Source organism: Ictidomys tridecemlineatus, chromosome 6 (genome assembly GCF_052094955.1).
Source record: "Ictidomys tridecemlineatus isolate mIctTri1 chromosome 6, mIctTri1.hap1, whole genome shotgun sequence".
Lineage (NCBI taxonomy): Eukaryota > Metazoa > Chordata > Mammalia > Rodentia > Sciuridae > Ictidomys > Ictidomys tridecemlineatus.
Window position 1 is genome coordinate 75,423,235 of NC_135482.1, and position 14,748 is coordinate 75,437,982.

General features: G+C 38.6%; 1 protein-coding gene across 1 annotated transcript in view; it reads left to right on the forward strand.

Annotated features, from left to right (window-relative positions):
- The first annotated feature begins 11,685 nt into the window (after window positions 1-11,685).
- Syt10 (synaptotagmin 10) overlaps window positions 11,686-14,748 on the forward strand; it is a 59,145-nt gene continuing 56,082 nt past the window's right edge. The window contains exon 1 of the mRNA XM_005334032.4: window positions 11,686-12,443. Coding sequence (XP_005334089.1) covers window positions 12,293-12,443 — 151 coding nt within the window. The 5' untranslated portion in view covers window positions 11,686-12,292. The remainder of the gene's footprint in view (window positions 12,444-14,748) is intronic.

The window sequence follows — 14,748 nt, forward strand, 5'->3', positions numbered from 1 at the left end:
ATGTAATATGATCACACTAAACATTTCTGCTTATTAAGAACAACCACCATACTGTCCATACTGAGGATCTACTGTATTTTATGATGACTATGTAAATAATGCAGAATTATTTATTCAAAATTTGCTAAGAGGGTAGATCTTAAGTGTCCTCACCTACATACACACATCTACACACAAAATGGCAACAATTTGTGGTGATGGATGTGTTAATTTGTGGTACTCATTTCACATTGCACTTCTAATTGTTAATTATATCTCAAGAAAAGTCAGGAAAAAAGTAGTTAAGGAAACACCATTAGAACTAGAGGGATTTTCATTATTTATAGTTGGGAAGAACTATATTTTTTAGGAAAATGGACAAAACCAGAAAAAAAACTCCTATTTATATATTTTCCCACCCATGTGCTTAATTATATGGAAGAGAAGAATTCAACTGCCCACCTGAATGATTCTCTAATCTCATTTAGCCTACTTCATAGGTGTGTCATGAGTATAAATAAAGAGTTAGCAAACTATATTAGTTAAGAACCTAAGTTCTGTAATCTTAAGGTCTTAATCCAAATGTAGATTCTGCTACAAATGGTTATATGGCTTAAGAAAAGCTACTAATCCTCTTTTTGGCTCATTTTTCACATCTGTAAAATGAAAATAACAATTTATCTCATAAATTCATCGTAAGAAGTAAATGAGTTAATGTATGTTAAAAGCTTAGAACTACACCTGTCACCATGTGAGTTAATAACCGTGTGAATTAATATGAGTTATAGTGCCATAAAAACAATTGCATTGCAAAATTCATAGTTTTAGATAGCCTGTATATCAAAATAGAGTAACTATGCATGATTGTTATCAAGACATATATATATAAAACATATAACATAGACCTGGACACAAAGCTGCTGTCTGCTCCTAAGATTCAAATGACCATCTTTTCTCTTCTCTAATGACATTATCACTTACTGTCATCTACTATTTCTTGTGGTCCCTCTTCTTCCCTGAAATGAAGAACAGTATACTGGTTTCTACTCTACACCTTCATATTTCTGAAATAAACAACAGTTTTTATGGCTGATGATATTAGAGGGAAACACATAGGGTTAACAAATGACATAAGTCAATTAACCCACGTGGCAAATATTTTTTGAGTGATTGACATGCCTGGCACAATGCAAGGCACTTCAAGAGTGATGATGAAGGAAAAAGATTCTTTTCTTTTTCCAGAGTTTATGAAAAATTATTTAACCTTATGAATCATTCTACAAAGGCTTGTCTTCCATATCTGAGAGAGAAAGCCCTCAGCTTTCCCCTATTCAGTATGTTGAGGATCATTCAGGATGTTAGCTGTTAGCTATTATAAGTGGATTTCATTGTGTTGAGGTACATTCCTTCTCTGCCTAATTTTTTCAGTGTTTGTACCATGAAGGATATTTAATTTTATCAAATTCCTTTTCTATATCTATCAAGATAACCATCTGGTGTTTTTCCATTGTTCTGTTGATGGTGTATCACATTTAGTGATTTCAGTGCGTATGTTAAAACCATCACTGTGTCCCTGGGATGAATCTCCTTGACCATGGTGAATGGTTTGGGTTTGATTTGCTAGCACTTTATCGAAAAGTTTTGCATCTAAGTTCCTTAGAGACATTGTATAGCTTTCCTTTTTGTTGATGTTGTGTACTTGCCTGGTTTTGGTATCAAGGTACTACCGGCTTTGCACAATGTGATTAGAAGAATTCCTTCCTCTTCTAATTTTTAGAATAACTTAAAAAGACTATGTACTAGTATGCTAAATGGAAGAACTTGGAAGTTGGTGCCATGTGGTCCTGGGCTTTTCTTTAACAGGACGTTTTTTATTTCTGACTCGATCTCATTACTTATTAGTATCCCATTAAGGTTTTTCTCTTTCTCCACTATTCAGTCTTGGTAAGGTATGTGTCTAGGGATTTGTCCATTTCTTCTAACTTATCAAATTTGTTGACATATAATTTTTCATAATAACCTCTTTTGATCTTTTATATTTTTGTGTGGTGTCAATTATGTCTCCAGTTTAATCTCTGATTTTATTTGACTCTTCTCTCTCATTTTCATAGTCAGTCTATTTTATTTATCTTCTCAAATTTGCTATTTGTCATGTGTTTAGTCTATCCTATATGTTTATATAATTTCCAAAGTTTTTCCTGTTATTGATTTCTGGTTTTATTATATGATGTTCAGAAAAGATAATTACTATGATTTTAAATTTTTTAGATTTTTAGAGTCTTATTTTGTGATCTATAATATGATCTGTCCTAAATAATATTCCATGTGTTGGTAAGAAATATGTTTATCTAGTAGTCAGTGGGTGGAATGTTTTATGTCTCTTATGTCTAGTTGGTCTAGGGTACAACTTTAACTTTATTGCTTGTTGGTTTTCTGTCTGGAAGATCTGTTCATTGCTGAAAGAGGTATGTAAAGGCCCCAACAATTATGGTATTAGAGTCTATCTCTCCCACTGGATCTGATAGTATTTGCTTTATCCAACACTGGGTGCATATATATTTAGAATTATCATTTCCTTTTGTTGAACTGATCCCTTTATTATTATATAGTGACAATCCTTAACATTTTCAATTGTTTTTGAATCAAAATCTATTTTCTGTGATATAAGTATGGATACTCCTGATTTCTTTTGGGTTTCATTTAAGTGTAACATTTTATTTCATCCTTTAAGTTTCAGTTTAGGTGTCCTTAGGGATAAAGTGAGTTTCTTATTAGCTACACCCATTTGGGGCTTGTTTTGTTTTGGTTTTTAACTACTCAGTCACTCTAGGTCTTTTATTTAGAGAATTCAATCAATTTACAATCAAGATAATTATTTTTTATTTTAATTTATTGTATATGACAGCAGAATGCATTACAATTCATATTATGCATATAGAGCACAATTTTTCATATATCTATTGTACACAAAGTAGAGTCATACCATTCATATCTTCATCATTCCACTGTCTTTCCTACCCCTATATCCTCTCCCTTCACCTCCCTCCCCTTGCCCTATCTAGAGTTCATCTAATCCTCCCATGCCCCATCCCAACCACATTATGAATCAGCATCCTTAAATCAGAGAAAACATTCAGCATTTGGTGTTTTGGGACTGGCTTACTTCACTTGGTATTATATTCTCCAACTCCATAAATTTACCTGCAATGCCATGATTTTATTCTCTTTTAATGCTGAGTAATATTCCTGTGTGTGTGTGTGTGTGTGTGTGTGTGTGTGTGTGTGTGTATACATATACTTTTCTTTATCCATTCGTCCACTGATAGGGCATATAGGTTGGTTCCACAATTTAGCCATTGTGAATTGTGCTGCAATAAACATTGATGGGGCTGTGTCCGTGTAGTATGCTGTTTTTAAGTCCTTTGGATATAAACCAAGGAGTGGGATAGCTGGGTCAAATGTTATTCTATTCCAAGTTTTCCAAGGATTCTCCACGCTGCTTTCTGGATTGGCTGCACCAATATGCAGTCCCACCAGCAATGCATGAGTATGCTTTTCCCCTTATATCCTCACCAACACTTATTGTTGTTTATATTCTTAATAGCTGCCATTCTGACTGGAGTGAGATGAAATCTTAGAGTGGTTTTGTTCTACCAGATGGGAGCAACAAATTGCTTTGACGATGTCTTTGGAAGCAAACCACTGGACTGCTGGTTTGCTTCCACTGAAGAGTGATGTGAGCTCCTTATGTCCTCGAGATGTTAGGACCTTGGCCTGGAATTTGCTTTCTCATGTTCTTGGCAGGGTATTTCACAGAACAACAGTTTCACCTTTAATTGTGATGAAGTCCAGTTTATCAATTGTATTAAATTAAACTGTGTTGAGCCAAAAAAAAAATAGAGTGGTTTTGTTTTGCATTTTTCTAATTGCTAGAGATATTGAACATTTTTTTCTACATTTTTTGATTGCTTGTATATCTTCTTCTGAGAAGTGTCAGTCCAGTTCCTTGGCCCATTTTTTGATTGGGTTATTTGGTTTGTTTGTTTGTTTGTTTGTTTTTGTTAAGATTTTTGAGTTCTTTATATGTCCTAGAGACTAATGATCTATCTGATGTGTGTGTGGTAAAAATTTGTTCCCAAATTATAGGCTTTTCTAGATAAGTATTGATAGGCAAAGTCCCACCCAGGCCATTACATATCTTGTTTTCTAGTTTTCTTGTAGTTCCTTTCTTTCTTTATCCACCTTTTACAGTCTCCCTTTGTGGCAAAGTGATTTACTATAGTGGTGTGTTTTGATTCTTTGTTTATTATTGTTGGTTTGCAATTATAAATTTTTTGCCTTGTGGTTCCAGTGAGACTTATAAAGACACAATTTGATTATACCAAGCTACTTTGAAACAATAGCAACTTGCTATGACCATAAAGAATTGAAACAAAATGAATGAAAAATATACTAAAAATAAAACTCAACACTTGCATTCCATTCCTCCCACATATTGAATTTTTGTGTCCCATTTTATATTTTTTTAAATTGTCTATATTTTAACACATAACCATAAGTTTGTATTGTTCCTAATGGTTTTATTTTTCAGTATTTATACTAAATATGATTGTTCTACATACAATGCATATAATATTAGAACATTCTGAGTTTGTATAATTATTCTTACAAGTGAGTTTTATGCCTTTCCATGCTTTAATCTTAGTCATTACTCTCTTTCAGTTTGAACATCCTTTAGCATTTCTTATAGAACAGGTCTGGCAGAAATATATTCTCTCAGTGTATGTTTGTCTAGGAATGTGTTTATCACATATTTATCTTCTGTTTCTAGAGGATAGCTTTGCTGGGTACAATATTCTCAACTGACAGTTTTTTTTTCTTGTTTGTTTTTCCATCAGTACTGTGAAAAATTCATGCCACTCTCTTGTGGCCTGAAGGATATCTGCTAAGTCAGGTATCCTTATGTATTATTCATTTCTTTCACAGTCTTGAGAACCTTTTCCTTAAATTTCACCTCTGAATTGACTATGTTTTGGGATTAGATTTAGTTAAATTTGACTGATTAACTTGACCTTCCTCTACTTGTCTATTTCCTATACAATTCTAAGTTTAGGAAGTTTTATGTTATTACTTCTATGAATAAAACTTTCTAGCCTTTGGCATTCTCAAGTCCTTCTTAAACTCATAACACAAATATTTCCTTTTTTAATATTCTCCCAAAGTTCCCAAGCTTTCTTCATTTCTCTTTGTGCTTTTTTTCTCCTCCAACTCTGTATTTTCAAACAGCCTGCCTTTGAGCTCACTAATTATTTATTTAGCTTGATCAATCATGCTATTGATGCCATCTGTTGCATTTTTTAACCAAATGTATTTTTCGCCTCAAGAATTTGTTTGATTTTTTAAAATTGCTTTCATCTCTGTTAAGTTTGTTTCAGTATTGAAATGTTTTTCTGTGTTTTCTACTAATCAAGTCTCTTCAAAATAGATCTTTTATACTCTCTGAGTTCTCTCATTCTGATTTCTTTCTCCCCCCCCCCTCTCTCTCTCTCTCTCTCATAAGTTTCTAGCGCCTTATTAGGTGAGGCCATGGTTTCCTGAAAGCTATTAATGCTTACTGGCATGTGATGTCATCTGGGCATTAAAGGATTGAGCATTTATTCCAGTCTTCCTAGTCTAGCTTTGTGCCTATCTTTCCAGAAATTCTAAGTTGGCGGTTTATTCTTTCTGAGCTTGTAGTTACTTCCACTGTTTCCTTCTTGGTGTCATCCAGATCCAGATACTAAGCATCTGCTGTTGGCATGTTGTTGCTCTTTTGGTACTAAAGGGCAATTAAGTCCAGGTTTACCCCCCAAACATATTATTGATGTATTGTTCAGAAAGAAATAGAACAGTCCCTAGGAAAAAGTAGTCTGTCTCCACCTGCCTCTCACTAGGGCCAGCCAGGGGAAGTTAAGATGCCTTATTCCCAGTTAACAGCCTATGGTCAGTTATTACAGAATTCTGCCCTGCATGGGGCAGAGTCACCAAGGATGGACCATCCGTAGACTCCTCTGTCATATCTGTGGCCAATAATTCCACCAATCTGTGTCACACCCTGAGCCCATAGCCTTCCAAAACCAGCACAATATGAGTAGGACCAAGCCCACATCACTATGGACTTCCTATTGCTGAAGTAGACTTATGGCCCAAGACCACCACATCCAGTCACAGGTGATTCTAGCTAAAGTAGAGTCCAATAGACAGGATACTTGTCTTCCCCAGGTGCTGAAGATATGCAAGATGCTCCGTCCACAGGCAAACTAGGGCTGAGGGCCATTAAGATCCACCAGATATTAGATTGTAATACCCTAGCTCAAACTATCAAAGCAAATTCTTGTGCTTCCATCTCCAACCTTGTGTGAGCAAGAGTGTTGTACTAAACTGTGTGCAAATGGGTCTTGTACTAAACTGTGCTGCCTGAGGTTGGGTAGTGTTGGTGAAGGCAACCCCTTGGCTCCCTAGGCTGATGCTAAGTTGGCTTCCACCTGAGTGTCAATGCAGCCAGATCCTAAGCAGCCTCAGTAGTATATCAAGGCTCTTGACACAGGTGGTACTGATGTGGTCCAACACTTGAATACAATCCATAGTGCATAAGTATAACCTGGTGCCAGGGCAATCCTAGCAAATTCTAGCACCCTGTCTGCAAGTACTGGCCTAGCAATAGCTGTGTTAGTAGCAGGAGGAGGTGGATAGTTATTTTGCCACAGAAGCTGACACCTGGCTGGACTGAATCGGAGTCTCACAGCTTCAGGAGCCTGCTTAGTCCCAGGAGGAAGACAGGAGTGCCCCAGGCCTTCTCCAAGGCTGGAAATGATGCACACTAAGATTCCTGTCTTTCCCATTTTAACATTCCGAGGCCAGTCTAGGAGCTCTGCCTGTGAGCTCTGACCTGTATTATGGGGCCTTCAGTTTCTATTGGATTCTGGGTCTTACTGTGTTGATCCTGGAACTTGGCTTCAAGACAAAGCCCTGTACTAGCTTTCATGTCCTGCTCCACCAGGCTGAAGTTCTGCTACTCTGCCATTTACCCAAGGATGGAAATGGAATTAGTCAGCCTTACACAGGTTCAGCAGCTCAGTCTACAGTATTAGCCCAGGGTCATCATGAGCTTTTGCCCAGCACCAGGTTTCACCACAACAGACTTAGTACTTGGTTTTCGGGGAGAAGACAGTCAGCATCTCATTTGGGAGTTCTTCTGCCTAGAGGAATCTAAGCCCCAAATGGCCACTCTAAATCTTAATATCTCAAATAATTAAGCCACCCTAAATCTTAATATCTCAAATAATTAACAAATAATAAAACACAAATACTCAGAAATATATTTACAAAAGCGAAGCCCCTGATAGATCTATCCCACATGGGTTCTTGAACTAAACAAAAACAAAATGGTTCCTGTGGTTTATTTAAGGGGATACACCAAAGGTAAGGTTTCAAGGGTGGAGTCTTGCTTTGTGATATCTTGTGGTCAGCAGATTGAATGACATCTTGGAAGGTCACATCCATCTTAGGTGCTGTGTGGGATCTTAGGCAGAGCTTGAGATGGAGGTTTACCTGCATCAAGCGATCAATTCCTGAGGGGGTACTACAGGGAGTTCACAATACCAGACCTAACCCCTCATTAGGCTACTATGTGCAACATAGTCTACTCACAGCCCCTGACGGCCAAGACACTAGGTTTAAAGTCTAAAGCTTGTATATCTTTACCTCTTTAAAGTAGAAGGCATCTTGTTTCTTGATGGGCTGCATAGCCTTGGGTGAAATTTGACACAACCCACTCTTTCTTTCCTGCCTTCTTCAATATATCTTTTCATTTTGTTATACTGGAAGAAGGCACTGTGGTCTCTCAACTGATTTCCTTAGTTCTGAAGAAGTGGTTTGGTGCATGAACCGCTGGTCAACTTTTTGGGTTTGTGGGAAGACAATCATCAGAGGATCTTAGTGGCCATCTTGTTCTGCCATGTAATTCTTAAGGTTTCTTGAAGCTGAAGTCTCCACCCACACATCTTTTGTGCTCACCATTCCCCAAACTTGCAAACAGGAGGTTTTCCCTGAAAATATTAAACTAGGAATGCTCCGGACCTTAGACACCAAACCCAAAAGAGAGCATAGTGAGGCATCAGATGGGGACAAAAAAAAAAACCAGCATCAGAAGTTAAAGCAAGTGTACTTTAGTCATTATCCCACATCCCTGGTGAGAGATTAGATAGTCTCTCTGAAAAGACTAAAGTGCTCCAGAAAATATTTGGGATGTTATAACTAAAAATACATCTCAGTTCACTTATATGTCTGTTGATGCACTTGGGGCATAAAATCCATATTATAATGCTCTTAAGTGGACAGCCAAGGATCAGCAAACACTTGAGAAAATCCACCAATAACTAAACATCAAGAACAACTAAACAACAAGAAAACATTGTTCAGAGGAAAAAGACACAAGACAAATGGGAAGTGAGAGTTAAAACATATAATTAATATGGTTAGAAAAATCAGAAATGATTATATTCATGAAATAAGAAACAGAAAACAATCAATAAACCAAAAAATATGCAGAGATCTAAGGACTATGGTAGCTAAACATGTACTGGTTTAATGGGTGGCTCAAAAGACAAAATCAAGAAATCTCCAAAAAATTAGAGCATAAGAAATAGTTGTAATAGAGATAGAAGACAGAGGAGAAATTAAAATTTGAGATTTAATTCTGGTAATCAAATATCCAACCCAAAGGAGTTCCAGAAAAGGACTGCACAGAAAAAAAATGAAAGGCATAACACTTTAAAAGGAATAAATCGATAGAATTTTTCAAAACTGAAGGATATAAGCTGAGTCTCAAATTAAAATGCCCACTGAGTAACCAACAGAATTAATGAAGAAAGTGTAAATAGCAAAAAAGAGAAGACATCAAACCTTTAGGAGAGATGAATTGGGTTTCACGAAAAGGATCTGGAGTCACAATGGAACTAGACTTCTTAGTTCCAGCTTCATCGGTATACATCAGAAGTCTGGTTGCCATCATCAACAATTGGAAGTGAGTGGCAACCTCATTTCTGAATTAAAGAATAAAGGAAAGGCCCAAACATGTACAGGAAGTTACATTGTTACGGGTCTGAGCTGTCTATAGAACACAGAAAAGGAAAGTAGTAAAGTTTTAAGTAAATTAAAATTCAATGTATGCCCTGATCTTAATTCAGTCCGAGCTTAGCTGCTCTGAGGTTTCCTCATTTACCCACCTCCACCTCCTTCGTTTCTGTCTTGGAGTCAAATAACATTTAAAAGTAAAGTCTTAGAAATAATTCCCATATATTCTTTAATTTATAACTCTCCCTCCTCAATTATTTTAAAGGGTCATTGAAAGGAGAGAAAGAAGGAATTGGAAGTAGATTCAGAAAGTAGGGAAATCTCAGTATTTATTGAATGCTGAAAATTGCCACACAAGAGCCATCATTAGTACACAGGGATTTATTTCTCTTTGTCACCTTACCTCCAAACCATTTTTTTTTCTCTACTTAATATAGAGGTCATTCAGAAGCAAGCTGGGACAAAGACTATTAAAACCAGCATTTTTTGACTAACAACACCTAGTATATAGTACTTGGCACAGCAAATAATCACCTTGCTCTTCCCTGCTTTTACTATCTTAGCAGTTCCTTCAGAATCTGTGTGGGGAAATACATGCAGTAAATGTATTGCTTGGTTTATTTTTTAGAATTGGTAGCTGAAATAGTTGGTAAAAAATTTTTTAAATTTTTTTTATTGGTTGTTCACAGCATTACAAAGCTCTTGACATATCATATTTCATACATTAGATTGAAGTGGGTTATGAACTCCCAATTTTACCCCAAATGCAGATTGCAGAATCACGTCGGTTACACATCCACAATTTTACATAATGCCCTATTAGGTAAAGAATTTTTAAAGAGTGCAAATTGAAATCCTTGTCATCTTATTCTTCAACACTAGGGGAAAAAAATAACCTTGAATGCAGTTTCTACTTTTTCCAAAACTCTCACGTGAGCTATTAATAGGTGACAAGTAAAAGTTGATTCATCTGCTAATGAGCTGAGAGATGGTCTGAAGAACAAAGAGAAAAATTAAAACCTTATGGTATTCATTTTAGATGAAAAAAAAGGCTTCAGACAACTCAGAAAAATAATATCCAAGTGAAATTAACCCTGCATATTGTTGAAACAGAGCAGTGAAAGTAGCAACAGGCCAGGAACAATATAAACAAATACCGGGAAAGTTACCTTGAGAATTCATTTACTTCATTCTTAACACTTCAATAAAATGTAAGAGGGTCATTAGAGAAACCTTCTGCATTACTCCACTTAAGCAATCATAGTCTGTATGTAGTATAAAGAGAAATTACTCATGTGCTCCTCCCACTCAGCAGTTTGTTATTACAGTAAACATGACAGCAGAGCATGGCATTCAGGTTAGTTTATATGGGTCTGACTAGACTGTAGAAAAAAGAAGGGTAAGACAATTAGAAAAGAATTTATAAAAGTGTGTTACTGAACTTTGAGCACACAGTAGATGGTCAGTATTTTAAAATTGACAGTGAAATTATTTCTTTAGTTAATCTAACCTAAAAACCACCCAAATCAATATACATAAGTACAGAATTTAAATGAAGCCTGCAGATTTCAGGTTGTCTTCATTCGTGGTAAAAATAGCCCCCGTTAAACCAACTGTCCTATGAATCAGGTCAAAATGATTCAACTAATGAATGCTTACCTACTGGGGTGCTTTGCCTAATATTTATAGTAAGCTTTACCACAATGTCCATAGAAAGCCATGAACTGACTAGCAGTTTAGAATTAGACTGCTTATTTTAGTGCAGACTAATAAATTCTGACTATTTCACTTTGAAAATAAAGAACCCCCTCAGCCAGCCCATGATAGTTAAATCAAGCCTCAGGATGATATGGGATCAAACTCTGCATGAAAATAATTTTTAAAAGATGTATATGCATTATAACTTTGTGACACATATTTGCTAATTTTATTTTGTGATTTTTAGGTCCACTAGTGATTCACATCACTTAAATGAAAGAATTATAGGTAAAGGTGAGCTGGATATGCTAGTTTAAGATCCTCATTCTGCAGGCTGAGAAAAAGAGCTGGCAACAATTTAATATTAAGAAGGGCTTATGACAGATTAGAACTTAACCTGCTAGCTCCCCTTTGTCACTCAAGTCTTGTCTTTTCAGTATTTAAGTCGTTATTAAAAGAGATAAAGGACATCAAGTTGTGCATTCTTAACTGCCAATTATGGATTAATCAATAGAGTCCCAAATGAATATTAGTATAAATGAACATATTTCGTTTTATCTACCTAAAATGGCTAAAACCAAAAGCAATGACTTCAAATTTGACTATTCATAGTATCCATACAGGAGGAAAAACTGGACTGTGTAAACATGAAAATTGCATTATGGTGAATTTTACTACTAGTATTAAAGTCCTCTAAGGAAAAAAAAAATTCTCTGTCCTTAAACTATCATTGTTAGAAATCCTTTCTAAAAATACTTTGAAGGGGTGTCTTTCTTCTCTTTGTAGCAGTGCGGTTTGATTTTTTTTTTTTAATTTGACATTTTCCAAAATGACTTTTCCACAACAGCAGAACCTTGCAGAGCACAGAAAAGTTGGAGAGACAAAGAGGGGGTGAGCCTGATGTGGGGAGGGACTGAGATTCAAAGAAGTATAAGGAAAACAGAGGGCTTCTCGGCCCCCTCCCCGCGACCGCCAGCACCCCTGGCCTCCGCAGTCCTTCCGCGCCAGTGCCTCCGCCAGCAGACTGGATCGAGGGCTGCGCGCTCCGCCGCCTGTCATCCCAGGCCCGCGCGGAGCTGCGATTGGACGCGCCGCCGCCAGGCACCCGCCAGAAACACACACGCGCTGGAAAGAGGAAGGGGGCGTTCTTGCGAGTGGAGGGCTTTGGCTTTTTCTCGTCTCCCACCTCCTCTCGGCACTCCATGCCGGGTCTCTTGCTCCAGCTAGTCACGGCTCGCTCTCGTGGCGGGAGAGTTGGAGCAAACCTCGCCGCCGCCGCCTCCTGCCCGCCAGTGCCTATTCGCCTTCAGCGCCCTCCGCTTGAGCCATGGGGCCAACTCCAGGCTCCTAAGAGTTATTGGGATCTTGGCTGCTCGTTCACCAGCCAAAGAACCCGCGGGCTGGCTATGGCTTAGGGCGCAAGAAGGGTCAGCCTAGAGGTTACAGAAAGGGGAAAGGGCGGCTAACTGAGTAAGAGAGAAACCCGAAGAAAAACCAAACGATGAGTTTCCACAAAGAGGACGGAGTAAGCAGCCTGTGCCAGAAGGCGCTGCACATCGTCACCGAGCTGTGCTTCGCAGGCCAGGTGGAGTGGGAGAAGTGCTCGGGCATCTTTCCCCCGGACAGGGGCAGCCAGAGCGGAGGCAGCACAGGTAACGGGGGCTCTCTGGTGTCCGCGCTCTGCTGGGACCCCGCGCGCTCGCTCTAAGCTCCCGGCTGCTGATACTAGTGCGCCGTGCCCGGGGCATCTTTAGGGCGCCGCGCCTTCCTACCTCTATCCTTCCTTTGACTCAGCCGCTGGCGACCTCGAGCGAGGGGTGTTTGGGTTGGGTTTCCACCTGTCTACCAGCCGGGCTTCTGCTCTGCTTCCTGCCTGCCGGCTTCTTTTGCTCCTGGCGCCTGCACCCGGTCTCTCTGCGCTCTCCCACGCCTCTGGTTTACCTCCTGGAGTGAAAGAGGCTACGCGGGTGGAGACGCCGGGACCGCTTGCGGCGCGACTGCTTGCGGGGGCGATTCGCCTGCGGGACTCTGTTTGCCCTAGCTTGTCCTGCGTGTCGCGGGTCACCGGCTCCGCGAAGGAGCCAAGCACGAGAATCTATGCTTGAACGCAAAGAATCTCCTGCACAGGGTGCTGCCTTGACCTTCAGGAACAGAAAGAGTCCCCATCGGGTTAACTTTCAGCAGCAACCTGTGGAGTACTTGAGCGCTTTCAAAACCCTCAGCATGTATGATTTTTCTAATGAAAAGGGAAAAGGCTATAAGTCTTTTCCACACATACTTTCACACCCGTCCCCAACACCCTGACCTATAGCATCATTCCTATACCTTCGGGAAACTTGGAATAAAATGGGGTGTTGGGATGGAGAACATCCACCATCAGAAATCTGGAGATGGAAAGAAGTTTCAGGCGCCAGATTTTCTTCTTTTTTTTTCCCTCAAGGCTTGAGGGAAGGAGGCGAATCAGAGCCACCTTTAGTTACTCCTGGGGGAAAAGGTTTTGATTACCCGCGCAATAGTGGGGGAGGGGGACATGGGCAAATGACTAGTTGCATTGGGAAACAAAACACCTGTGCTGAATTTTTCAGCATTTGACTAGAAGGTTGCCTTTCCTTCCGCAGGATCTCATTTTTTCCCTTTGCTTTCTCAGATCATTTTTGGTCTCCGGTGTGGGGTTTCATGGGTTAAGTGTAGCCAGGGCAACAGGTGAGAGCTGGATGGACAAGCTCTGGGCAGAGCAGGACAGTAGAGAACCCAGCGTGAAAAGGACTGCACATGAGTGCTTCCCACACCACCCACCTCAAAGCAGTCCCAGACAAAGGAAGGGGAAAGGTGGGAAGCGATTTGGTTTGGATTTGCATACCATGTTTTAAGTGGCATATCTGCAGGGTTTTCGTATTCTCTCCTTATGGCAACAGGAGCCAAGAGGGGCTTCTGTCTTTGCGTGGCAGTTCGTGAGATACCGCTGCTTAGACCCTGGAACACAATGATACACAATTGCTGCCATCAACCTGTTGGAAACTTAGATATTTGAGGAATATATAAACAGCTGAGTCTTCTCTATTTGCTAAATTCTATTTTCTATTAAATTCTTGTTAAGTGAATGAAATTCAATTAACACCGTAAGGGAATGAATGAACATCATGCATCATGTATACTTCTGTCCTGTGTATGATCTTTAAGCAGGAGGTAAAGAAATAGTATAACCTTAGAGTCCACTGTGGTGATATTGGGTCATATCTTCTGAAATGTCTTTTAGTGATACAAAGGATTAAGTTAAGACTCTGAGAATAGGGTACAGGGTAAGTTTAAGGCCCCATGTTTTGGTCATTTATATTTGATGATTTAAATAAAACTACTGATTATTACCCTCTCCTACCCCTTTGTAATCACACACCAAATAGTGGTTTCCTGGGACTTCTTGGCTGGTAATGTAAATGCATGAAGGTTGAAAACCAAATATAGTACTGCCTTCTAAATCTTTCCACTCCATACAACTATGTAAGTTTAAGGTAAAACACACTATATGAATTTCTGAGTTTTTTCCTAAGCAGTATAAGAAGGTGTGTAGTCCTAATTTCTTTTGGACTATACCTTGGGAACAAAAATGTAGAAAAATTAGTCTAAATTGTGTGAATATTTTTCTCACCTTAAAGGAAAAACATAAGTAAGTTATTGAATTTAGTATGTGAACATATATATTAAGTGGCTGTTACTAGAGATATTTTGCTAGGTGATATATGAAACAAAGGTAAACAAGATTGGTCTGCCTTTTCCATTTGCAAATTTATGCAACAGTTGGAAGTAAACTAATTTGAAAATAGACTTCCAATATGAATAGATATCTATGAAGTAGATACAAAGATATTTACTAAATATTAAATCTAATAACATTCATTAGCTACACAGCTACAAAGTATTCTGTAGATTTTCTTTTAACTAGTGCACTTGTGCCCTTTA